Raw genomic sequence first — 27423 nt, 5'->3', positions numbered from 1 at the left:
AGGCCGGAGAATGGCGTGAACCCGGGAGGCGGAGCTTGCAGTGAGCTGAGATCCGGCCACTGCACTCCAGCCTGGGCGACAGAGCGAGACTCTGTCTCCAAAAAAAACAAAAAACAAAAAACATATTAACCCTTAAATACTAAAACTATTTCATGTCTACCTCAAGGACTAATTTAGTCATGTATCTGACAACAAAGGCAAATACATATCTATGTTTATTTTGGTTCCTATATAAATCTTCTTAGTAGCTGCTTCCAGTGAATATTGAGGGAAAAGCTCTCTTAATGGAAAGCTATGAGAAACATCTATTTTTCCAGGACGTATATGCACTCTGTAAGTCAATGTTGGTAAAGCAAGGGGAGGGATTTGGTTTTGTTACCAAAGTTCAACACGAATTTTATTTGACTCCATCTCCAACAATGGACAATAACATTAGCTCAGTAAGAGATCATGATCAATACCAAATGTATTTCATAAACGGAGAAGCCCAACATCAAAAGGACAGCAAGAAGATGACAGTGGGTTCCAAACGATTCTTCAACAATTTGCCCTGTCCTCAATGTCCCCAAAGCCCTTCAGAAGAAAGTAACAGAAGGCAAGAACACAGCAAAATGAGGGAAGTATTAAAGATCCTTGAGCATCTTAACCTCAGATCCAACCCTGAAAGCTCCCAGGAAATTCATCCTCCAGGACAGGTGCCATGGCCTGTAATCCCAGCACTTCGGGAGGCCAAGGCAGGGGCATCACCTGAGGTCAGGAGTTCAAGACCAGCCTGACCAACATGGTAAAAACCCATCTCTACTAAAAATACAAAATTAGCTGGGTGTGGTGGCGCATGCCTGTAATCTCAGCACTTTGGGAGGCCGAGGCTGGGGGATAACCTGAGGTCAGGAGTTTGAGAACAGCCTGACCAACATGGTAAAACCCCATCTCTACTAAAAACACAAAATGAGCTGGGTGTGGTGATGCACGCCTGTAATCCCAGCTACTCGGGAGGCTGAGGCAGGAGAATTGCTTGAACCCGGGAGGTGGAGGTTGCAGTGCACCAAGATTGCACCATTGCACTCCAGCCTGGGCGACAAGAGCAAAACTGCATCTCAAAAAAAAAAAATCATCCTCCACGTCACCTCTTTTGTACCACTGCCACCCACAGCAGAACAGAAATCTTCAGTAATCTGGACTATTTCTAATAATTCATATAGCTGGACTGAGGCTAATTTTTATCTATGTAGAAAGTCTTTCAAGGCTCCTTCAAGCTCTGTATAAAGACCTACTCCCTAATTCTAATTGCAATCATGTGTTAAAGCAAGTTATATAAAGATCTCTTTAGGCAATCCTCTATTAGCCTGATTCTAATTGCCGCATATTGTTTGAAAATAATAAAATTATACTTGTCTGAATATAGTCTCATTAAAACTGACAATCCCTCCTTCCCCCATGTTCTTTGTAATTCATGAAATTTTCATAGTGGTTTGCCACTTTCATGCTTGGGTGAACCAAAAAGTTAAAGAGTACATTTAACTCTTTACACTGGCTCACACCTGTAATCCCAGCACTTCGAGAGGCCAAGGCAGGCAGATCACCTGAGGTCAGAAGTTCCAGACCAGCCTGACCAACATGGTGAAACCCCATCTCTACTAAAAATACAAAAATTAGCTGGGCATGGTGGCACGTGCCTGTAATCCCAGCTACTTAGGAGGCTGAGACAGGAGAATTGCTTGAATCCAGGAGGCGGAGGTTGTAGTGAGCCGAGATTGCACCACTCCAGTCTGGGTGACACAGCAAGACTCCGTCAAAAAAAAAAAAAAAGAGTACATTTTCCATGAAAAACAAGACATAAAGAGAGTGAGACAAGTATTTTATAACAGTTACACCATTGCTTTTAATTAAACATAAAACATCTGATATTTCATTCATGGACTCTTAGCATTATTTATAAAATGAAATACCCTGTTTAGTCCACGAAGAAAATTCCATGAAAATAAAATAAAAGCATATGCAGTTTTACATATTTACATACTTACATTTTGGAGCACAACAAGACTCTAATTGGGTATTTTCCTTTTATTTGAGGCTCTAGCTTCAATTTAGTATGTCTAAAACGACGAGTAAATACACTATACTGAGTGGTGGGGTAAATGAATTCTTTCAGGCCACAAGGGTACTATTCAGTAAATTACCGCTCTGCACTGGCCGCTGCCTGGTGGCCTCAAATTGACAAACTGCCTTTAAAAGGTGAAACATGTTCTTACTGATTCATCCAAAGGCTCATTATTTGTTATTTATTTAAACTGATGGCAATGAAGAGGCCAAGGATAGAAAAAGAGTCTTTCAAATTTTAACATTTACAAACTTGAGCTACTTAAAGAAAACCTAGGTTTCTACTGCGATATCATCAGTACATGAGCCAAATAAAACACATTTACTCCCCCAAATTTGGCACACATTGTCTAAATTCAAATCCAAACAGGCAATCCAAGGAGAACAGTCATTTGGAGTTTTCCTAATCTCCTTACATTTAAATAGAGTACAATACATCCATTATGTTAATCTTTTCCCACTAGAAGCTATTAACATGGTATCTGCTCTTGGTTTAAACATTTCAGTACACGGGGCATCTCTAAATTTTGATAAACTTTCTAATATATAATGAATGTGCTGATATACAAAACTGAAAACTTCTGAAGGCAGCAGAGACGCCTCTGGGTGCTACTCTGGGAACTTTAGCTGCTTGAAAGGTGTCAGGGGACAGGCTCAGATCAATGGGCACACAGATGAGGAATTCTTTGTACCAGGGACATTCTCAACAGTGTAGGCAAAGACGTCCTAATCAAGCCCCCAACCCAGAGTATCAATCAAAGGAGGAACAATAAACAGGAATTACAGCAGAGAAGATAAAAATCCAGGGTTTCTCCAGAAAGACAATACAGGTACTTAGGTTAATCCGTCAGCTTGCATCTGCACCTGGGCCCATTTCTGGCACTAGAACTACCGTTTCAAAAACTTATTTGTATTTAGCTATCCATCACAAGCACGTTTCTATCCCTGCATAAACAGAGTTCAGGTTCAGATTTCTGCGCAATTTCCTTTCCTCTCTTTAAAAAAAAAAAATATTCTAGACTCGAACATTCGATACTTGCAGCCGCCACTGAAGTATTCACGGCAAAAATAAAAACAACTTGCAAATGGGAGATGCACATAGTCGGCTTTTCTTTTCCTTGATTTCTTGTTAATATTTTATAATGAATTAGAGGTCAGTAAAAAGTCCCTTTCTTTAATAAATCTTAAAGTAAACAAGTAGAATGCAAATGATTTACACTTTCAATGATCAATCATTTCAAGAATCTCTCTATGAACTGAGTAAAGCATCTGTGACTCAGGCCTCCCTATCATGTTTTTTAAGCTGACCCACTTCTCCATCACTTACCATGGTTCGAAAAAATCTCACTTCTAAGGGTATAGCAAGAACGCTCTGTGCCAGCGCATAGTTTGAATCCAATAGGGTAAAAGGGTAATGCAAACAGCACTTTAAAAGGACACCAGTTTTTATGTAAAATGACCCACTGCCTCTAAAAAGAGAGCATCAACACCGGCCTTCACCTGAAGCAATCCTTTTCTCCAACAGAAGAGCAAATCAAGTCTATAGGGTTCGGGGGCAAAGGCAAAGGATTAAGAAACCCGATCAAGTGTGAAAATGCTTGGGGCATCGAGTTTTGGAGATCAAATGCTAGCTTTGCAAACCGGATGCGGCCAGGTCAGCGAGAGCCCGGCTCAGGGGATCGGCCCTGCTCTGAAAAGCTCTAGGGACACGCGAGGCGGTGCAAAGCCCAGTATCCCCAGCAGGGGCCGGGCCCGGGACCCCCTCGGAGCCAGAACTTTGCGCAGTTCGCCGCCGGCAGCCCCAACACCACCAGGGGCAACTCCATGCCGCTCCACCCACGTCTTTGCCCATTCTTTTTGGGTGGCGGCCGTGGAGAGGGGGTCTGAAGGGACTTAACAAGGATGGCAGGGGGCAGAGGAGGGCGACCTCCTACCCCAGGCTACGGCCGTCACAAAGGGCAGGGCGTCGCAAAGGGCAGGGTGTCGCGCCTCTCCTCGGCGCCCACCGGAGCCACCCGCGGGCGAGGGCAACACGCGCCTCCTGGGCCAGGCCGCCGGCGGGGATGGGCGAGGCCGGCCGGTGGCGCACCGCAGGTGACAGTAGCGTCGCCGGTCCCCGCCCGGGCCCCAGCCTCCCCGCCCACCCCGGGCCTCGCCTCCCTGCGCACTGTCCTCTCCCGCGAGCCGTGCGCCCCGGACCTCACCATGGGCTCCGCGCCGCGGAGAAGCCATCGCGGGGCGGAGCGGCCGAAGAGCCCCCATTCCTGGGAGCCAGCCCCCGAGCGAGAGACCCTGGCGCGCGCGGTCCCCGCCCTGTAGCTCCTGGTGCGCCCGCGCGCCGCCCCTACCCTTTGGCGTGCTCCATCTCCTCCTCATTGTCTCCGTCTATCCCGCACGTGTCCTGGTCGTCCAGGTCCAGGCTCTGCTGGCTGGCCGCAGACTCGCTGTCCTCCGCCATCGCGGCGGCGCTGGCTGGGGAGGCGGCGCTCGGGGCCGGGCCGGCGCGGCGGGGCGGGCGCGGCCGCAGCTCCCTCTAGTGCCGCCCGCCGTACTGCTTGGAGTCGGAGCCCTGGCGCTGCGCCCCGCCCCGCCGGCCCCGCCCGCCCCGCCCCGCCCCACCCCACCGGCTTCAATCCCGCTCTTGAACCCCGCCCACCTCTTCGTCCCCCCCCTCAAGCCCCGCCCCCCCCCGTCCTGCCGACTTCAATCCCGCTCTCTACCCCCGCCTCCCCCTGAGGCCCCTCCCCTCCAGCCCCGCCTCTCCCCGCCCGGCTGGCCTCAATCCCGCCCTCTAACCCCGCCCCGCCCCTCCCAGCTTGCCCCGCCCTACCCCGCCCCGCCCCTTCAGCTCCAACCCTGCCCAGCATGGCCAGCCCTGCGCAGGGCGAGTCCTGTATATCCAGGCCTGCGCGGTCCCTCTGCCTGGGGCTGGGCTCTCAAGGCTGCAAACCTGCAGACTTGACATCCTGAGTGGCGGCATTTTTGGAACATAGGCCACGCGATTTTACTTCCGGACGACTTAGGGAGCGCTCCCAACCCGTGCAGGGGTTTTTCCCACTCAGGAGTAGGCACTCAGGGCTGAGGCTTTCCAGAAGCTCTTCCCGCCCCTCCACATACATGTTAACAATCCATTTCGCATCTATCCATCTAATACATTATAAAATCAAATTCAAAGTCAAAACAGAATTTCAAACCCTCCCACCGCCCTGTCCCAACCAGGCTTGCAGCACTAAAACTCTTGACAGAGAAATTCTTGAGCTACCCGTGCTTTTCCTGGACACTACGGACGGCTCAGACCAGAACAGACATCTTGAGGGACATGGGGACGTGTCCCCGATGCTGGGGGATTGGACAGTTTCAGGTAGGCCACCCTGGCCTTCCCAAAGTCAAGGTTATGACCTAGATTTCCAAGCGAACGCGCACGGCCCTCTGCGCTGAAATCGTCCTCTCTCTCAGAAGAGGGAAGGGAGGCACTCTGTAGTATTGCCAAATAGAAGGCCGATGAAGTTCAGCCTTTTTTATTTGCTATTGCATTCTGTACAGAGCAGCCCTGTCCTTTGCTTTGCTGAGATGATCTTGTTCAAAGGTGCTGCCAGGCCACCAGAAGTCTCTGCGGTGGTTTTGCAAAGATAGTCGTCAGAACCCGCTCAGTGAGGAAAATGAGACTTTAAAGAGCCTGAATTTTTTGGTGTGGGCCCTTTATTTGCAGAAGATGCTAGGAGCATTCTATGGCTTTTTTCCCCAAGGGAGACTAAGTTTTTAAAACGCAATGAGCTAGAAGTATCAAAAGATGAAAATTGCAGAGCGATTTCAAAGTCCATCAGCTGTTTGGCGTTGACGTAACTAAAATTCTGTAAGAAGGGCAAATGGGACCAAAACATAAAAGGAAATACAATATTGCCTTTAACAATTGCAACTCTTTGTGAGGCAGAATGTCATACGTCACCTCTGTGAAACTTTAGGATAAAAGCAAATACATATGAGTGAGGCTCCTGCAGCTCATCTCTATGAACACGGGTTGTTGGAGAACCCATAGCACGGTCGGGTAACCAACAGGAAACTGGCCAGCAGCAAGCTTATCAATCAGATCAGCCACTCTAACCTGCCAGAGGGGTTCTCTAAAAGAGTTTTTAAAACTTAAGGCAAAGGAAACTCAGCAAACATATTTATTTGAATTTTCAAGAAGTTTTGACTAAGAACTTCTCTAAAAAAGAATAAGAAAACAAATAATCCTGGAGAAATAAAATGAGGGCATCAAAAACCAATGAAACACTAGAAAACAATGATAAACAGGGAACATCTGTTCCCCAGAACGGAAAGAAGTTGGTCCAGACGTCGGTACAGTACTGGATTGAAGTATTATTTAATACAAATGTTTTACAGCATTAATCTTTGGAAGGAGGGAAAAGACTACAGATGACCCTGGACCTTCCTAAATCCTACTGTCCTGTATAGAAACACTATGTTTCTAAACATTTTTACTTCTTTCCCTGGCTTAATTCCAGAGTTTGGAGAACTGGAACCAAGTGGCATCTTCCAGCGTCTTATATCTAAAGTTTATTTGGTGGATGGAAGCACTGTAGAATGACTTCCAGTGTATTATTTTTTCAAGTTTCAGTTATTTATTAATCAGTGTAATCTCCAATAGGTTACATCAACATGATTTCATTCATTTAGAGGAGCAATATTTCCTAGTGAAGTGGAAAATTGTGCGGATGGATTCTGGAAGACCTTTGGTCTAAAGCAGCTTTATAGTGAAACATTTCATTTAGAAATGTGGACCTTCTTTCTTCAGTTTGCTATGATCCACATTCACTGAGTAGAACTTGTATTGATCATCGGGACCCAGTTTGTTCCAGGGATCTGGGTGATTCTTTCTGTCCCAACTAACATCTGGATTGAACAATGCCAGATGCAAGAGATACAGTCCTGCTCCAGTACCTCCAGCTCCAATAAATACTAAGAGGGGGATCAAGCTTGGATGCTTCTCAGCCTGACCGATGATCTGGTGGAGCATGTTAGCGGCAGAGACCTCCAATTGGAAAGGAGAGAACCAGCCTAGCCACCAGGCCCTGGCTAAGTAGTATCTCGCCAGTGTATTTTAAAAGGCCTTTGGGAATTTTCTATTCTGCTTGGCCCACTCCTACTACAGATGTAAGACTGTAGTTGTATAATTGGTCTTGTTTTATTTAAACTATTTTGACTTCATTTTTAATTTTGGTAAAATACATACAACATAAAATGTACTATTCTAACCATGTTTTTTGTTTGTTTGTTTTTGTTTGAGACAGAGTTTCACTCTTGTTGCCCAGGCTGGAGTGCCATGGCACGATCTTGGCTCACTGCAACCTCTGCTTCCCAGGTTCAAGCGATTCTCCTGCCTCAGCCCCCCGAGTAGCTGGGATTACAGGTGCCCACCACCACGCCAGCTAATTTTTGTATTTTTAGTAGAGATGGGGTTTCACTTTATTGGCCAGCCTGGTCTTGAACTCCTGACCTCAAGTGATCCACCCTCCTTGGCCTCCCAAAGTGCTGGGATTACAGGCATGAGCCACCGCGCCCAGCCTAGAGTGTTTTATTATGCAGTAATAACTAATCAACATACAGAAAAACAAAGACCAAAAGAAATCCTTAGGCCCGGCATAGTGGCTCACGCCTGTAATCCCAGCACTTTGGGAGGCTGAGGCAGGTGGATCACGAGGTCAGGAGATCGACACCATCCTGGCTAACATGGTGACAACCTGTCTCTACCAAAGATACAAAAAATTAGCCGGGAGTGGTGGTGGCCACCTGTAGTCCCAGCTACTCGGGAGGCTGAGGTAGGAGAATGGCGTGAACCCAGGAGGCGGAGCTTACAGTAAGCCGAGATCGCACTACTGCACTCCAGCCTGGGCGACAGAGAAAGACTGTCTCAAAAAAAAAAAAGGAAAGAAATCCTTAAAGATCCTCATTTTATTACTATCACGATCACTATCTGTATACCTGGGTATGTCTGAAAAAGACTCATGCCAAACCATTAGTTTGTACTTTCTATTCTGGGTTCACAAAAGCAAAGCTCCTTGCTTTTGGGATACACTGGCTATTCTTGCTAGCTAGTTTGCTTTAGAGTCGTGTTTGGCTGGATTTTATTTTATTTTTTAAGTGACTCCATTTCTTTTTAATTTTTGAGGAACCCTATAACTACCCTGCACCTTTTGCAACTGCGCATTGGAGAAGCTTTTCTCGTGGTCACTGTGAGGGTAATTTTCACCTCCTGTTGCTTGGTATTCTGCTAAAAGGTTTTCATACTTGTTCAAACCAGCAGGTTGGTGCCACAGTGAGTATTGCAGATCAGCTGCCTTTCAGAATTTCACAGTTAGTGAGTCTGTGTCTTGTCCCCATAGGACAAGTTGGGACTTGCAGGTGATGCCAAGGAAAATTCTAGAGGAACTGGAATGATGCCACAGCAGATTAGAAGTATGTGTTCATTTAGGAGCTGCAAGGTGCCTCCATTCTGTAAATAGGGTCACCTTGGAACTGCACTGCTCGCCAAACTCCTTAAATGTGTTCAGGCTTTCCCCACAAGTACATCACTGGATAGTTTATTGCCAAAGTTCATTAGTTCTTTGATTGATAAGGATAATATGCTCCGGAAGTACACTGTCTCACTGGACATTTTTACTCGAAGTAGAAATACTAAAGGAGGCAAAAGGATCTGTTCTAGTCTGTCCACGATTAGAACTTCTGTCCCTTTCTGGAAGAAAGGATGGAGGAGAAAGTAACTGGTGAAGAAAGTGAGGGCAGTAGGTAAAGAAGAGGAAAGAGATAGAGGAAAATCAGGAAAGGTCGGAGGAAACAAAGGCAGGGCAGAGGTGAGCGCCAGCCGTATACACGCCAAGGGCTGCAGCAGCCTCCAGATGCTGTGTCTCCCTGCATCCAAGCTCTACCGCTCTTTTCAATAGCACTGCTTGGAAAATTCTTCCATAGCAATCAGAGCATGTTCATCCCCTGACTTAGAAACGACGTGGTTCCCAGTTGCCTTCTACATCAAGTCAAATCACCCTAGGTTGGTGTTCAAGGCCTTCCACACCATAGCCTCACCGTACCTCTGGTCTTAGCTCCGACCTGAGCCTCTCCAGGCCCTCCATATGCCCCGGTCTCCCTTCCTTGTCTCTGGAGGCACCAGGCCCTTGAATGCCCTTTCCTTACTCCCTGTCATCACTAAGGACACAGCTCCCGCGTTGTCTCCCCTGCTGAGGTTTTATATGTTTGCCATCATCCCGGCACTAGCCCAGCAGCTCCTGAAGAATCATACGTCATGTGCTTCTCTCTGTATCTCCATCACCCAAACAGTGCCTGAAACAAAGAGGACCCTTCATAAGAGCTATAGAATGAATGAATAAATCTATGACACCCCTTTTTTCCCTGCTTGCCAGCCCATTATCTTTTTAAAGCTGTTTTTTAATTTAATTTTTATTATTTGAGATGGGGTCTTACTCTGTCACCCAGGCTGGAGTGCAGTGACTCAGTCTCAGCTCACTGCAATCTCTGGTCCCAGGTTCAAGCAGTTGTCCCACTTTACCCTCCTGAGTAAGTGGGACTACAGGCATGTGCCACCACACCTGGCTAATTTTTATAATTTTTGGTAGAGGCAGGGCTTTACCATGTTGGCCAGGCTGGTCTCAAACTCCTGACCTCAAGTGATCTGCCCACCTCAGCCTCCCAAAGGGCTGGTTACAGGCATGAGCCACGGCACCCAGCCTTAGCTGTTTTTTAAAATTAAAAACGTATTTTTTTGAGACAGGGTCTCTAGCCTGTTGCCCAGGCTAGAGTTTAGTGGCAGAATCCCAGCTTACTGCAGCCTCAAACTCCTGGGCTCAAGAGATCTTTCCGCCTCAACCTAAAGTTGTTTTTAATGAGCACCTAATAATATAGCCCATAGAATTTATAGGCTGTGGTGTGATATTTTGATAAATACATACAATGTGTAATGATCAAATCAGAGTAATTAGCCAAAAAAATCACCGCAAACATTTATCCTTTCTTTGCATTGGAAACATTCAAAACCCTCTCTTCTAGCTATTTCAAAATATACAATAAATTGTTAACTATTATGCCTCTATAGTGCTATAGAACACTAGAATTTATTCCTCCTATCCAGCTGTAATTTTGTATCCATTAACCAACCTCTCTAGTCACCCTCCCCACTTTCCTTCCTAGCCACTAGTAACCACTGCTCTACTTTGACCTTCATGAGATCAATTTTTTTAGCTTCCACACGAGTAAGAACATGAAGAATTTATCCTCCTGTGCCTCCTTTATTTCACTTAACATAATGTCCTCCAGGACATTTTTTTTTTTTTTTTTGAGACAGGTCTCGCTCTGTCACCCAGGCTGGCATGCAGTGGCGTGATCATGGCTCAATGTAGTCTCTACCTCCTGTGCTCAAGCGATCCTTCTGCCTCAGCCTCCAGAGCAGCTGGAACTACGGGCACGCACCACCACATCCAGCTAATTTTAAAAATTATTAATACTTTATAGAGACAGGGTCTCTCTATGTTGCTCAGGCTGGTCTCAAACTCCTGGGTTCAAGCAGGCCTCCCACCTTGGCCTCCCAAAGTGCCAGAATTATAGGTGTGAGCCACTGCACATGGCTCAGGATCTTTTATTAGTCTAGTTGCAGAAGTATTCAGACACAATTTCTCCTTACCATAGATTTTCATAAAAACTCAAAGTACAGTGATAGGAAGGAGAGATACAGTTTTAGTTGTTTCTTCTAAAAACAGAGATTTCTTCCAGGAATTATATGTGAGCACACGGTTGTTCACACTCCTTCAAAAACAAAATATGTGACAGAGAGAAGAAAACCTGACTAAAAAGCAAAAAAAAAAGCCAGGTGCAGTGGCTCATACCTGTCATCCCAGCACATTGGGAGGCTGAGGCAGGAGGATTGCCTGAGCCCAGGCATTTGAGACCAGCTTGGGCAATGTGGTGAGACCTCACCTCTACAAAAAATAAAAATAAAAAATTTGCTGGGTGTGGTGGTGCATGCCTGTAGTCCCAGCTACTAGGGAGGCTGTGGCAGGAGAATCACTTGAACCCAGGAGGTGCAGGTTGCAGCGAGCCGAGATCGCATCACTGCACTCCAGCCTGGGTGACAGAGTGAGACTACGTCCCCCCCTCACCCCCCCCAAAAAAAAGGCTTTTATCCAAAAGTCAGGCAATAACAAATGCTGGTGAGGATGTGGAAAAAAGGGAATACTTGTACACCGTTGGTGGAAATGTAAATTAGTATAGCCACTATGTAGAACAGTTTGGAAGTTCCTCAAAAAACTAAAAATAGACCCACTATACGATCCAGCAATCCCACTGCTGAGTATATACCCCAAAGAAAGGAAATCAGTATATCAAAGAGATAGCTGCACTCCCATGTTTATTGCAACACAATAGCCAAGATTTCGAAGCAACCTCAGTGCCCATCAACCGACGAATGGATAAAGAAAATGTGATGTATATACACGATGGAGTACTATTCAGCCGTAAAAAAGAATGAGATCCAGTCATGTGCAATAACATGGATGGAACTAGAGGTCGTTATGTTAAGTGAAACATGCCAGGCACAGAAAGACAAACTTCGCGTGTTCTCCTCTATTTGTGGGATCCAAAAATCAAAACAATTAAACTCATGGAGACAGAGAGTAGAAGGATGGTTACCAGAGACTGGGAAGGGTGGGGGGAGTTGAGGGAAAGAAGGGATGGTTAATGGATATAAAATATAGTCAGAAGGAATTAATAAGGTCTAGTATTTACTAGCACAACAGGGTGACTATAGTCAATAATTGTACATTTAAAAAAACCTAAAAGAGTATAATTTGATTGTAACATAAAGGATAAATGCTTGAGGAGATGGACACCCCTTTTAGGCTGACGTGATTATTACACATTGTTGTCTGCATCAAAATATCTCATGTAACCTATAAATATATGTACCTACTATGTGCTCACAGAAATTAAAAATTAAAGGAAATAAAGAAAATTTTCCTCATAAAATACTAAGGGAAAAAATCCAAAAAAATGTAAAAAATCAACCACGCAAACCCTAAACTCACTAAGGAAAAAATAAACTACTCCTTTATCTGAACTTGACCAATTCAGGTTAACAAATGTTCAGGAGTGCTGAGCTGCAAATCCACACTTCACCGGTTTCAGCTTCCTAAAGGGCCAAGTTCCAGGAGGAAGCTCTCCCTAGAAGCCAGGAGAAGGGAAACTGTATTTTGGGAAGGGTAGTTCCATCTGATCTACAGCCAAACTGGCCACTTGCAAAATCTGGAACAAGCGGCAGTTCTCTGGTCTCAGGTCACAGCAAAAAATCCTTGCAAAATCGGACTTACTTGCTAAACTTGGCATTGCTCTCATTGAAAGATAAGTGAAACAAACAAACAAAAAGTGATATTTATATCCAGTTTTTCCATTTTTAACAATAATAACTACTGTTTAATAAAGGCCCCTGGTATATTAGACATCTGTTTTACACATATTATTTAAAAATTTTATCCTCTTAATATATATTATTTAATTATTATTACTATTGTTGTTGTTATTGTTATTATTATTATTATTATTATTATTATTTTTGAGACAGAATCTCACTCTGTAGCTCAGGCTGCAGTGCAGTGGCAGGATCTCGACTCATTGCAACCTCTGCCTCCCAGCTTCAAGCGATTCTGCTGCCTCAGCCTCCCAAGTAGCTGAATCACAGGCGCACACCACTAAGCCCAGCTAATTTTTGTATTTTTAGTGGAGATGGGGTTTTGCCATGTTGGTCTCAAATTCCTAACCTCAAATGATCTGCCCACTTCAGCCTCCCAAAATATTGGGATTACACATGTGAGCCACTGTGCCTGGCCTTATTTATTATTTTAATTAATTAATTTTATTTATTTATTTGAGACGGAGTCTAGCTCTGTGGCCCAGGCTGGAGTACAGTGGCACAATCTCGGCTCACTGCAACCTCCACCTCCTGGGTTCATGCCATTCTCCTGCCTCAGCCTCCCGAGTAGCTGGGACTATAGGCGCTCGCCGCTACGCCTGGTAATTTTTTATATTCTTTAGTAGAGACGGGGTTTCACTGTGTTAGCCAGGATGGTCTCGATCTCCTGACCTCGTAATCCGCCCGCCTCGGCCTCCTACAGTGCTGGGATTACAGGTGTGAGCCACCGCGCCAGGCAATTAATTTATTTTTTAAGACAGTGTCTCACTTGCTGCCCAGTCTGGAACATAGTGGCGTGATTATGGCCCACTGGAGCCTTGACCTCCCAGGCTCAAGTGATCCTCCCACCTCAACCTCCCCAGTAGCTGGGACTACAGGCACACACCAGCATGCCTGGCTAATTTTTTTATTTTTAATTTTTTGTAAATGGGGGTCTCACTATGTTGCCCAGGCTGGTCTCAAACTCCTGGGCTCAAGCAATCCTCCCATCTCAGTCTCCCAGAGTGCTGGGATTACAGGCGTAAGCCACCACACCTGGCTTCTTACTAGATTTTAAAGTGCATACACATTACAGTATTATTAAGTATAAGCACAATCTTGTACAGCAGATCTTTAGCACTTATTCATCTTGCATAACAGAAACCTTAAACCTGTTGATTTTTAATCCCTACAACGGTCTGAAAAGATTGCTTTACTCTTCTCATTTTTCAAGGCGAAAACAGCCCGAGAGAAGTTAAATAATTTATCCAAACTCACTAAACAAATACCTTAAACAAAATACAAGCCCAGGTCTGTGTATCCCTAAAGCCTACAGGCTTCTCTTATTTTGCTCAGCCATCCTCCCACCTCAGCCATCCCAGTAGCTAGGACTACAGGTAAGCAGCTAATTAAACAAAAACATTTCTTGGTAGGCATGGGGTCTCGCTATGTTGCCCAGGCTGGTCACAGACTCCTGGCCTCAAACAATCCTCCAGCCTTGGTCTCCCAAAGTGCTGGGGTTATAGGCATGTGCCACTATATTCAGCCTTGCTCAGTACTGTCTAAAGTGTCCTAAGAAAATGTTCTTTTTGAGGCCAGGTGCAGTGGCTCACACCTGTAATCCTAGCATTTTGGGAGGCTGAGGCTGGTGGATCACGAGGTGAGGAGTTCAAGACCAGCCTGGCCAAGATGGTAAAACCCCATCTCTACCAAAAATACAAAAATTAGCCAGGTGTGGTGGTGCACGCCTATAATCCCGGCTATTTGGAGGCTAAGGGAGAAGAATTGCTTGAACCCAGGAGGCGGAGGTTGCAGTGAGCCGAGATGGCGCCACTGGACTCCAGACTGGGTGACAGAGCGAGACTCTGTCTCAAAAAAAAAAAAAAGGAAAGGAAGTGTTCTTTTTGATGTTATTAAGAACTCCTTGCCAATAAGATTATTATTTTGTACAGTATATATAATTATTATATTATGGCCAGGTGCAGTGGCTCACACCTGTAATCCCAGCCCTTTGGGAGGCTGAGGCAGGTAGATCACCTGAGCTTAGGAGTTTAAGACTAGCCTGGCCAACATGGTAAAATCCCATCTCTACTAAAAATATAAAAAGTAGCTGGGCATGGTGGTGCACGTCCATAATCCCAGCTACTTGGGAGGCTGAGGCAGGAGAATTGCTTGAAACTGGGAGACAGAGGTTACAGTGAGCTAAGATCATGCCATTGCACTCCAGCCTGGGTGACAAGAGCAAAACTCCAGCCCCCCCAAAAAAATTATATTATAAATTATATATTACATTATTGTATATTATATATATTCTGTAACAATACAATAAATACTTTCATATTCCTTTAGTAATTAAATTGCATATAATTATGCTGTTAAGCTTGCGGGGAGTTATGCTCCTTTCCTAAGATAAAAACAGACACATCTTTGGGGAGTCAGATCCAGACCCTGGGATCCTGACTGCCAGCACTTTGCTGTCTCTACCAGCCCCATGTCCTATCTGCAGCCCCTATGTTTGTTATCTGGGGAGTTGTTATCTATGGGAGTTTGGCCTTCCCTGACCTTGTCAACTCTCGTTCCAGCGTTTGCTAACAAAGGCAGTGACAAAAAAAAAAGTGTCCCCCAAGTCTAATGGCTCTTAATCTTGAATACACAGTGAATTTCATAGTGTTTCGTCTGACTATCTAGAGAAGTCCAAATACACTGAGTTCTAACAGTCCCTTTTAAGGGACTTGAGTTTTAAAAGGGGGAAAAGAAAGAGAGAAAGAAAAATAATAGACACAAATTTCCCTCACAGATACTGCTGCTGCTGGTTTGGAGAGGAAGGACTTCTGGAGAACTGGAACCTGGTCAGTGGATGAGGACATACAACACTGTGAATGAGCAATTATGGAGTCAGGGTGGTGCCCAGGGGCTTGGAGGATGTCAGACATCCCATGTTGACTAATTCGAGACACCTATTCTGTTCAAAGAGGGCCTTTCTTTGGGCACGGTGGCTCACGCCTGTAATCCCAGCACTTTGGGAGGCCGAGGCGGGCAGATCACCTGAGGTCAGGAGTTCGAGACCAGCCTGGCCAACATGGTGAAACCCCGTCTCTACTAAAAATACAAAAATTAGCCAGGTGTGGTGGTAGGTGCCTGCAATCTCAGCTACTTGGGAGGCTGAGGCAGGAGAATCTTTTGAACCCAGGAGGCAGAGGTTGCAGTGAGCCACTGTCATGCCACTGTACTCCAGCCTGGGTGACAGAGACTCTGTCTAAATAAATAAATAAATAAATAAATAAATAAATAAATAAATAAATAAATAGAGGGCCTTTCTCCAGGTGGACGAGAGTGTTGTGCAGAGAAAATGTTCTGCTGCTTGCGGAATACCTCAGCAATACCTCTGCAGCTAAGTAGCATCGCTAGAGGTAAGATTAAGAGGCTCAGTTTCACCACAGTCAACAGCACGGCACAAGCTCGCTTCTAGGAGCCCAATTGCACAAACCTTCACCTCCTACCTCCGTCTCATCCTGGCCGCGAGGCAATTCAAAGCAATTTTCTTTTTTTTTTTTTTTCTTTGAGATGGAGTCTCGCTCTGTCCCCCAGGCTAGAGGGCAGTGGTGTGATCTTGGATCAGTACAGCCTCTGCCTTCCAGGTTCAAGTGATTCTTCTGCCTCAGCCTCCCCAGCAGCTGGGACTACAGGAGCCTACCACCATGTCCAGTTAACTTTTGTATTTTTAGTAGAGATGGGGTTTCACCATATTGGCCAAGCCATTCTCAAACTCCTGACCTCAAGTGATCTGCCTACCTCAGCCTCCCAAAGTGCTGGGATTACAGGTATGAGCCACTGGGCCTGGCCCCCATGAGGCAATTGAGATAAAGCGCAATAGCTGGCAATGGATCCTGAAAATAATTATTCTCTTCCCTTTGCCTTTCCTTCTCTTTTCTCTTCCATTCCCCCTCCTTCCTCCACCCTCTCTCCAGAAAAGCTTGGTATTTGACACTTATAAATGTCTAGAATGGTGCATTCATCTGGCCTTTTGACCGAGTGAGTTGGTCTTTCCAACCAGAGCTCTGTCCCATGTTTCAGGTTGAGGAATGTCTAGCTGGGCTTGGGGAGAATGTCGGGAAATGGATGTACTCCTGCAGTGTTTTGGAAGAGCAAACTGGTGCAACCTTTCTGGAAAACAATTGAGCAACATCTATGAGTAATTCACCCTTTGGCCATACTCTCAAAGGCTCACAAAGATAGACGTGCAAGGACACGCATTACAACATTGTTTAACTGAATGTCAGTGGGACATTTCATGTTGTCTCTAAAATGAGGCTACAGCCCTAAAGCTGAGAATAAGAGGTGCTAAATCCCCATATTTGAAGGACCACCTATGAGCTGGCAGGACCAGTTCATTGACCAATAACCCCCTCTCGTTCTCCCCATCTTACAATAATAGAAGTCCAGGCATTAGAAAATCACTCAAGTTCAAGGTGAGAGCTACTCCTTTCCTTTCCGTGAAGCCACATGTGTGGAGCTTCAAGAGAACCTTAGAGACTGAGGATGCTGGTGAGAAGGGAAAGGACTGACATCTTAGTCCTGATCTAGACACTTGCTAAGATGTAGAAACTCATGGGTCCACACGGGCTCTCATGTTGTTGCAGAACTCAGTGAAGGAGTTCTTGAGAAAGCCAGATCTATTACTTCAGAAGCCTGGGAATAGATGAGCAAATAGAGACTGGTCCTTGCTTCTTGCCTGGGTAATTTTGGAATGAAAGGCTTGCTGGAGCAATCAGAGTTGTGTGAGTGTCCCAAGGTGCAAGCAGAGACCAGGAAAGGTGGCTGGGTTTGAGTTGTCTTGCTTGTATCCTGCCCAAGAAGGCAGGAGGAAGTCCAGTAAGAAGAAGTATAGAGTCTATGACCAGGTGTAGGGACTTGCAGAAAAGATTAGAAATCAGAGCACAACATTCAGCCAGGTAACTTTCGGCATCCAAAGACTTGTGCAAAAGCTCCATGAGAGAACCAATATTTGGATGCCTGCCATACAGCAAGGCATGGATAACAGAGAAGATTACATCTGCGCTGACTCAGTAAAACAAGTTATACTGGTCAGGTGCAGTGGCTCATGCCTATAATCCTAGCACTTTGGGAGGCCAGGAGTTCAAATAGCCAGGGCAACATAGTGAGACATTGTCTCTATAAAAAAATTAAAAAAAAAAAAAAATTAGTAGGCATGGTGGCATGTGCCTGTAGTTCCAGCTACTTGGGAAACTAAGGCAGGAGGATCTCTTGAGGCCAGGAGTTGAAGGCTGCAGTGAATCATGATCATTCCACTGCACTCCAGCCTGGGGAATGGGGGTGACAGAGCAAGGCTCTGTCTCTAAATTTTAAAGAAGAGGCTGGGTATGGAGGCTCATGCCTGTAATTCCAGCACTTTGGTAGGCTGCGGTAGGTGGATCGTTTGCACCCAGGAGTTCAAGACCAGTCTGGGCAACATGGTGAAACCCTGGCTCTACAAAAAAAATTAAAATATTAGTTGGGCATGGTGGCATGCAGTGATAGTTCCAACTACTCAGGAGGCTGAGGCAGGAGGATTGCTTGAGCCCAGGAGGTTAAGGCTGCAGTGAGCCATGCATCACTACACTCCAGCCTAGATGAAAGAGACCTTTTCTCAAAAAAAAAAAGAGAGGAAAAAACAAGTATACCATTTCCATGAATCCCTCTTGCCCAACCATCTTGACTCTGGAGGAACCAGAAGCCCTAGAGTATGGGGAGGCCCCATAAGCCATTGGAAACTCCAGAACTGAAGGTGGGTGTGGGCTTGGCACTGGGTGACAGATTGAAGATTTATGACTGGAGTGAATTTTTAGTACCCGCTGTGGTGGATGTGTAAAATTACTACACTCAGGCATCACACCAAGCATGGAAGAGTTTACATTCCAGAGAAAAAGGTTTATCGCTGTCTCTTGGTTTTTCAGACTGTTGAAGGCCAAGAATTCAGATGGTCTTGTTTTGTGGGACAGACAGGACTTCACACCGTGGCTGGTGCGAGTTTTCTGGAGGAAGTGGGCTCTGAGATGAATTCTGAATTAAAGGAAGAATTCTTGGATCTTGGATAGAGTCGCAGGCGCCTCTGATGACAAGTTGTAGGAGAAAGAAGGAAACCAAATGTCTTTTTGCATAATTGGCAGGGAAAGAATCCCTAAATGGAACGGGGAGGTGATATAATCAGGGCTAATTTGATAAAGAGTCTTGAAATCAAATGTGACTACATTGACTCTACCGCAGAAGCATCTACTGATTGTGTTGTCAAAGATGCAGGTGAGAGCGATGGATTTTAATGACAGTGGAAGGGAGTATGAAGGGGATACTGCCAGTTAATGTGTTTTATTTCAGATGAGAAATAAATCCAGATTATCCTGGGGACTTTCCAATGGAGGAAAAAAACCAAATCAAAACCAAGCCGAAAATCAAGAGTGTAGCTGAGCCAGTTGCAGGAAGAAATGGCAAATTATTCCAAGGTTTCTACCCGAGGGAGGGAAACAATGGGTAATCAGTTGATGGGGGGAAAATGTGTTGGAGGCTTCAATGTAGTTACTTAGCTTTCTTTGAAATACAATGAAGCATGATTGCATTTTAAATTAATTCCTAGCCTGCCAGCCTTTGAATTTTTCATGTTTACTTTTACTTTGTATGTAGACTTGATTTTCTTTCTTTTTACAAATAGCCAACAAAATTCAAGAGGATAATGTTCCAGATAAGCAATGTTTATTTGGTTAGCAAGTATTTATTGTGCATTCACCCGGTAGGTGATGGGGAGGAAGGAGCCAAGGTGTGTTCATTATCTAGTAAGTATTGAAATGGAGACTTTCTTATACTTTATTTCATATTAATCTGTACAACACCTCTGTGATGTAAGTACTATCATTTTCATTTTTCATTTTAGGAATCTGAGCCCCGAAGAGGTTATGTGACTTATCCCAAGGAGTGTCTGTATCAGCCTGTTCTCAAGCTGCTAATAAAGACATACCCGAGACTGCGTAATTTATAAACGAAAAAGGTTTAATGGACTCACATCCACATGGCTGGGGAGGCCTCATGGTCATAGCCGAAGGCAAATGAGGAGCAAAGCCACGTCTTACGCGACGGCAGGCAAGAGAGCGTGTGCAGGGGAACTCCCCTTTATAAAAGCATCAGATCTCGTGAGACTTATTCATTACCACGAGAACAGTATGGGGAAACCACCCCCCCATGATTCAATTATCTCCACCTGGCTCCACCCTTGACATGTGGGGATTATTACACTTCAAGGTGAGATTTGGATGGGGACATAGCCAAACCGTATCAGTGTCTTAGCAAACTATTATAGTGCTTGCAGTACCACGCTATAGTTAACTGTTTACTTCGTAGGGCAGACATTTGCCTACACAATGTTCCATCATCTCCCTTGTCATTAGAATCCACTTCCCCCTATCGACATTGTATATACCAGCTTCTCACTCCACCAGCTTCTCTTGCAGCTAGAGGTGGGACTATGGCTCTCTTTTGTCAAAGAGACATCAATACATCCCCTGAGGGTGGGGGCTGGGGAGCGTCAAGGAAATCTTTGGATTTGACGTATTCATTGAACTGTTGCAACTACTGTCCAGCCACTTGGCAGATGGAAAAATGTCCTCTGTGGGGTCACAGAGCCACTGAGTTCTAGGACCAACCACCTGCAGGCTTCTTGCTATGGAAAATGAGCTCACAGCAATAGAGACACGTTGTATGTGGCTATTCTGTTGCAAGCAGCTGAGTACATTCTGCCCAATACAGGCAGGGCAGGCTTGCCTCAGTGTCCCTGGGTTCTCACCAACCCCTTGCAGGAAAAGGGTCCTGCCCACAGGTCACTATCAGGGAGCCAGGGCAGACAGCTCACAGGCTGGCAGGACCATCCAATGGCCCTGTATGAAAGCAGCCCTTCAAAGAGGGTCTGAAGACCAAATTAGATTCTCACTTTGGGGAATTTGAACTGGAGACACAGGGAGATGGTTCTCATGTAGCAGAGGAGGAAGAAATAGTAAACAAACAAAAAAATATAAAACCACAGAGGCTTAGAGGAAAGCTGAGTTATCTCTTGGCAGAGCAGGTGCTCCAGTGAATATCCATCCATAAATTCCCAATGCCCAGGGAGGACGGGACAACCAGAGGTGGCCACAGTGTGTGCCAGTTGTCCTTGTTCAAAGCCTCAGCTCCTCCCTCAGCTAGATTTTGCTGTTTAATGCTCCTCTGTTGTCAATTTTATTTTTAGTTTCTGGGGCAAACTGGCTGAGGAGGGAGCGGGCTAAGCGGGTCCATGCTGAGAGCATCGCTGGATGGGTCAGGTCTGCCGCTTGCTCCTTGAGTTTTGAAGCGCTTAGGAAAGCGAGCCTTGCTTTCAGGGGCTCCCTGAGGGCCTTGAATCCTAGAAACACCCTGAGATCTGATTGATGGTGGGGCTGGTGAACCCTCAGGCCAGGGTCTCAGGGACCACAGAGCAGCCCAGGCTGGCTTCTCCACGGCTGGGACTACATCGTCTCCCTGTCAAATCCCTTCAGTAGACCCACACAGGCTTCAGCAGTTTCAGACTTCCTGGTCACTTGTCACCCCAGTCTCCCATCGACCTGTTCATTAGTTGTTACCCATGTTCTGGACACAGAGTGGCCATCCTGTCCCTCGACTCCCGCTGTGAGGCCTGGCAGTGAGGCCATACTCCTGAGGGCCTGCTTGCTTCATGGTCACAACAGCTGCAAAGGAAGACCTACCAACCCGATGTGAGCTGAGACACGTCCTGCAAACAAAACAGCCTGCCCCGCCCAACTCGCCTGTTCCTGCTTCTAAGCTCTGATCTTCATGTGTCTTAGTCAGCTTGGACTGCCATGAGGAGGTACCACAGATATGAAGCATCAACAATAGACATTTGTGTCTCACATTCTGGAGGTAGGGATTCAGTTTCTGGTGAGGGCTCCCTTCCTGACTTGCAGACTGCCACCTTCTCGCTATGACCTCGCAAGACCTTTCCTTTGTATGCGTTCTTGGAGAGAAATAATTAGCTTTGGTGTCTTTTGTTTTCTTTCTTTCTCTCTCTCTCTTTCTTGCTTTCTTTCTTTCTTTTTTTTTTTTTTTTTGACAGAGTCTCACTCTGTCACCTAGGCTGGAGTTCAGTGGCGCCATCTCAGCTCACTGCAAGTTCCGCCTCCCGAGTTCACACCATTCTCTCACCTCAGCCTCCTGAGTAGCTGGGACTACAGGCACGCACCACCACACCCAGCTAATTTTGTTTTTGTATTTTTAGTAGAGATGGGGTTTCACCATTTTAGCCAGGATGGTCTTGATCTCCTGACCTCGTGATCTGCCCGCCTTAGCCTCCCAAAGTGCTGGGATTACAGGCATTAGCTACTTGCACCCGGCTGTTTTCTTTCTTTCTTAAAAAGTTTTTGTAGAGATGGGGTCTTACTATATTGTCCAGGCTGGTCCCAAACTCCTGGGTTTGAGCAATCCTCCTGCCTCAGTTTCTCCAAGTGCTGGGATTATAGATGAGAGCCACTGCACCTGGACTGGACTGTCTTGTCTTTTTCTTTTTGTTTTCTTTCTGGTATCTCTTCTTGTAAGAACACTAATCCTATTGGTTCAGGGCCCCACCCTGATGACACATGTAACCTCCACTACCCCTTTAGAGGCCCTATCTGCCAATGCAGCCACACTGGAGGTTATAGCTTCAACATATGAACTTGGGGGAACACAACAAAGTCTGCAGCACCTTGAAAGCAGTAGCCACACCTGATTCAGCTTTTCATTCCCTCATCAGAGCACAGTTTCAACATATCATAGGGTCCAATAAATGTGAATTCAAGGGAATCTTGAATAAAATGGCAGAGCTGGTATTTTAACCCAGGTCTTCAAATCACCAAATGAAGTGCTGGACGTCATAGCTGGGCACCTATGGGCAATTAAAGAAAGAATACACCATGGTTTGCCCATTGGGAGGATAACCTTGTTCTGGTGGCAGGACGTACAGTTGATACAAATTATATCACACCATGCAGAATGGGCTAGTGAGGAGGTGAGGAAGAGGGGACCAGAAAGGATGGGAAGTGAGCTGGCCCTAAGAGACTGGTTTGCTTTGGGGTTTCGGGAGTAGCAAGAGAGGCAGGAAGGGCAACTCCAGCCAGAAAACCTGGGATCTAAGATTGAGGTCTGAGTATCAGCATGGTGGTCCAGGATAGGATGAAAGTTCAAGAAAAATTGGGGCTTTGGAAGAACTTTGGAAGGTCTGAACCAAAAGATGGCATTGAAAATAACCTTGCCAACCTGTAACATATAACATCAATCAAACAAAAGTTCTGATCTTTTAACCAACCATTTAAAAGTTAATAGAGGCTGGGCATGGTGGTTCATGCCTGTCATTCCAGTGCTTTGGGAGGCTGAGGTGGGAGGGTCGCTTGAGCCCAGGGTTTGAGACCAGCCAGGGCAGCATAGTAAGACCTTGTCTCTACAAAAATAAAATTTAAAAAAATTAGTCAGGACCTGGCACTTTGGCTCACACCTGTAACCCCAACACTTTGGGAATCCCAGGCAATTGGATCAGTTGAGGTCAGGAGTTCCAAACCAGACTGGCCAACATGATGAAACCCCATCTCTACTAAAAATACAAAAAAATTAGCCTGGCATGGTGGCTCATGCCTGGAATTTTAGCTACTCAGGAGTTTGAGGCAGGAGAGTCACTTGAACTTGGGAGGTTGAGGTTGCAGTGAGCCAAGATCATGCCACTGCACTCCAGCCTGGGCAACAGAGTGAGACTCTCTCTCAAAAAAAAAAAAAAAAAAAAATTAGCCAGGCTTGGTGGCACTTGCCTATAGTCTCAGCTACTGGGAAGGCTAAGGCAGGAGGATTACTTGAGCCCAGGAGTTAGAGGCTGCAGTGAGCTATGATCATATCACTATACTCCAGCCTGGGTGACAGAGTGAGACTCTGTCTCTAAAAAAGAAAGAAAAAGCATTAATAAAAAATGTAATCCTTCCTCAGTAAAAAGAATTGTTTTATGGCTATGATAATTAATGAACAGCTTAGAAAAGATTTTTGTTTTTTTAACCATACGGATTATGGATGCGGTTGTGCAGAAACACTGCCATTTTAAAATTAAAATTGCATCCACTATTCATGATGAAATTGTGAGTTCTTTACATAATTAAGTATATCTTTTCCTATTTTCTCAATGAGTATATTGGATTGTTTAACATCTACAATTATGCTTCATGTTTCAACTTGCACTTAGTTTTTCCAGAATTATTTATTGTTTGGAACAAGCAAACTCAGGGAAGTTTAAAGTTTGTCTTTTAAAGATGAAGTGCGACTCCAGGATTTTCACATATATTTCAGGAGAAAACTCTTAGACTACTGTATTTTTCAAAAACAAGTAAAATGAAAGATAGCGTGTTTGACGATGTGCAACTCCTTAGCAAAACTATGGGAAACCACTCCCGCTCTTGAGAAAGTATTCATAGAGTGTGCAGAAATGAACTGCTCTTTAAATGTTAAGAAATGCAAAACTTAAAGGCCACTATCCTCCCGTCCTCCACTGTCTACAATGTGTTACCATATCCGCCCCTCCAGCATCCCGGCCATGGGTCTGCCCATGAAGATGGTGGTGTTGAAAACTACCCCTGAGACATTTAGAGTTTGTAATGGAAATTTCAGTAAGCCAGTAGCTCAGGGAGCATGGGCATTTTAGACAGCCATTCTCCAGCTGCTCCTCCTCAGTGTGTGTGTAGTCTCTGACTTCCTGAAATGATATGACAGGAGGCCACTTTTTAGCTTGTACCTTAAGATAATCCTTTTGATGATGTTACACAACTTTCCAAATTTTGTTAATTGGTTGGTACCTTCATTCTTTTATTTATTCTTTCAATGTTGGAGTGCATATCATCACCCCAACTTTGGTTTTTTAAATTTTAATTTGTATTGTTTTTAATTCATTTTGAGGCAATGTCTCACTATGTTGCCCAGGCTGGAGTACAGGGACGTGATCATAGCTCACTGCAGCCTCAGCCTCCCGGGCTGAAGCAATCCTCCCACCTCAGCCTCCCAAGTAGGTGGGACCACAGGTGCACACCACCACACCTGGCTAATTTTTTTTTTAGTTTTTGTGGAGACAGGGTCTCACTATGTTGCCCAGGCTTGTCTTGAACTCCTGGGCTCAAGCAATCCTCCCACTCCTGGGCTCACTTCAACCCCTCCCGAAGTACTGGGCGAGGGAGCCACTGGGCTCTTTCATCACCCCAGCTTTTGACATATTTAGGGGATAGGACAGCAGCTACTAGGACTCTAAGAGTCAAACTAAAACTCCCCTCAGACTTGAGTTTAGCAGGCGATTTTTGGATCAAATGCTTTGCACCCCCATTTTTCATCAGATGCTTTCTTGCTTCCATGCTTACCCCGCATTCAAATTAGCACAGGGTGGCCCGGCTAGCCTTCTGCACTTCCTCTTTCTTTCTCTCCATTTAGGTAATGTTAAAATAAATGATGTGTGTATGGCTTTACCTTTCGGAGATTTTTCAGGAACCAAACCTCTCCGGAGGGCAAAGGCAGAGTAAGAGAAAGTGAAGGCCAGGCTGACTGCAGTTGAAACACCATCTTTTGCCTGGTTTGCCTGTGAGTTCTTCCATGAGGTTCAGAGCCTCTGATTTCTCCAGTTCTTCAAAGAGAAAGAGCATGATACTTACAAGTCCTTTTGGCTAATGGAAGAGAAAGAGATTGAGCATGCTTGGGTTTCATAGGAAGCTAGATGTTCAGGGTTTCAAGCAAGCTAAAAATCGAGTTCCCTTTCCAATTTCTGCAATGTTTGTTTTGTTTTTTTTGTTTGCCAGAGTCTTGCTCTGTCGCCCAGGCTGGAGTACAGTGGTGTGATCTCGGCTCACTGCAACCTCCGCCTACCGGGTTCAACCAATTCCCCTGCCTCAGCCTCCTGAGTAGCTGGGATTACAGGTGCCTGCCATCAAGCCTGGCGAATTTTTATATTTTTAGTAGAGACGGGATTTTGCCATGTTGGCCAGGCTGGCCTTGAACTCCTGACCTCCAGTGAGGCACCTGCCTCAGCCTCCCAAAGTGCTGGGATTACAGGGATGAGCCATCATGCCTGGCCAAAACTTTCTTAATTTTTGTGGGAGGCCAAAACTTTCTTAATTTTTGGATGAGTAAAGGAGAGAATACCGAGCTGATGAGTGTAGATAAAAAATGCTGGCCCGGAATTACCACCAGCAGGTCAGCCTGTCGTGTTGTTTTACATTCTGCCCGGGCATTCACGCTTCCTAAGCGGGCTCTAGCTCTGACTCACCACCTTGAATTTGGACCATTAAGTCAGGGCCATTTCATTCCTGGCTCTGCACTGCTTGCTCTTCAGTTTATTCTTGTGTGACTTCTAGGGTTTGGCTTTGATCCTGTGTTTCACAACCTGACAATGGTTCCTTTCTCCTGACCTTCTAGCCTAGAATTTTCCCTTGCTGTTCTAGATTCTCAGCCTTGGTTTCAGACAGACCAGGGCTGAGAAGCTTAACTAGGTCTTTAGGGAGTAGGTGGTCCTGAACTCCTGTACCAGCGACTCCTGGACACTGCCAGGCCGATGCAGTTGGTCTCAGGCTCAAGTCTCACTTCTTCCAGGCGAATGGCTCGGTAAGTGTTTGTGTCTGGTCACAGGTTGCCCCAGGTCACCAATGAGCCTTTGGATGGGCACGTGAAGATTCAGCATTATCAGCAGAATCCTGGGCAGGAAGAACGTGTCCAGGAGGCAGCAGACTACCTACCTCTTGCCCGGTGGCATCAGTCTGTGAAGGTCATCTTTCTGTTTCCAGATTAGAATCAAGACTTGAGAAGCGTAGGGCTGGGTGCAGTGGCCCACACCTGTAATCCCAGTGCTCTGGGAGGCTGAGGCAAGAGGATCACTTGAGATCAGGAGTTTGAGACCAGCTTGGGCAACATAGTGAGAACCCGTCTTTCCAAAAATATTTTTAAAAATTAGCCAGCTGTGGTGGCATGCACATGTCATACCAGCTGCTTGGGAGGCTGAGGCAGGAAGATGGCTTGAGCCCAGGAGTTTGAGGCTGCAGTCAGTTGTAATTGTGCCTTTGTACTCCAGCCTGGGCGGCAGAGCGAGACCTTGTATCTCAAAAAACAAACATATATATACTTTTGGGAGGCCTTGGCCTCCCAAAGTGCTGGGATTACAGGTGTGAACCACCTCACCCGGCCAATAAAAAACAAATTTAAAAAAGAGTTGTACACTGGGTGTAGTGGCTCACACCCGTAATCCCAACATTTTGGGAGGCCAAGGAGGATGGATCACCTGAGGTCACGAGTTCAATACCAGCCTGGCCAACATGGTGAAACCCTGTCTCTACTAAAAATACAAAAAATTAGCTGGGCGTGGTGTCAGGGGCCTATAATCCCAGCTGCTCGGGAGGGTGAGGCAGGATAATCGCTTGAACCCGGGAGGCGGAGGTTGCAGTGAGCCGAGATTGTGCCATTGCACCACTCCAGCCTGGGTGACAGAGTAAAACTCTGTCTCAAAACAAAACAAGAATGTTGTGAACAATGCCTCTTCTTGCTTGTGGCACTCCAGGCCTTATGTTTACACAAGAAGGGATGGTCCTGAGTCCGCACCTGCACCTTCCCAGTCCTGGCATTACAGGACTCTCTAGACTCTCCCTCTCTGGCCTCTGTTACAGAGAGTCTGCCACCCACACCCCAGGTCTCTAGAGTCCCAGAAGACTTTTAACTCAGCTTTACAAATTAATGTCCCCCCCACCGATAGTGGCTCCATGATCAGTGCCCACCCCAACATGACATAAAAAGTTCTGCCTGGGCACGGTGGCTCACGCCTGTAATCC

The 27423-nt window shown here is 45.7% G+C and overlaps 2 protein-coding genes across 3 annotated transcripts in view; both read right to left on the bottom strand.

Annotated features, from left to right (window-relative positions):
- Nucleotides 1-4670, bottom strand: part of NMT2 (N-myristoyltransferase 2) — a 61379-nt gene extending 56709 nt beyond the window's left edge. The window contains exon 1 of one of the 2 annotated variants that reach the window (XM_023223286.1): nucleotides 4449-4670. In XM_023223286.1, coding sequence (XP_023079054.1) covers nucleotides 4449-4558 — 110 coding nt within the window. In that variant the 5' untranslated portion in view covers nucleotides 4559-4670. The remainder of the gene's footprint in view (nucleotides 1-4448) is intronic. The other variant, XM_023223287.2, reaches the window with a different exon arrangement.
- Nucleotides 4671-6868: 2198 nt separating this feature from the next.
- Nucleotides 6869-7117, bottom strand: LOC111549930 (cytochrome c oxidase subunit NDUFA4). Its single transcript, XM_023223117.2, has one exon. The coding sequence runs from the start codon at nucleotides 7115-7117 to the stop codon at nucleotides 6869-6871; it is 249 nt and encodes an 82-aa protein (XP_023078885.1).
- Between the last annotated feature and the right edge of the window lie 20306 nt (nucleotides 7118-27423).

Source organism: Piliocolobus tephrosceles, chromosome 9, assembly GCF_002776525.5.
Source record: "Piliocolobus tephrosceles isolate RC106 chromosome 9, ASM277652v3, whole genome shotgun sequence".
Lineage (NCBI taxonomy): Eukaryota > Metazoa > Chordata > Mammalia > Primates > Cercopithecidae > Piliocolobus > Piliocolobus tephrosceles.
Note: the sequence above shows the minus strand (reverse complement) of the source record. Positions and strands in the feature narration are given on the sequence as shown.

What these genes read in the sequence shown, in the direction of transcription:
- LOC111549930 (XM_023223117.2), bottom strand. Translation starts at nt 7,117, where the DNA reads ATGCTCCACCAGATCATCGGTCAGGCTGAGAAGCATCCAAGCTTGATC.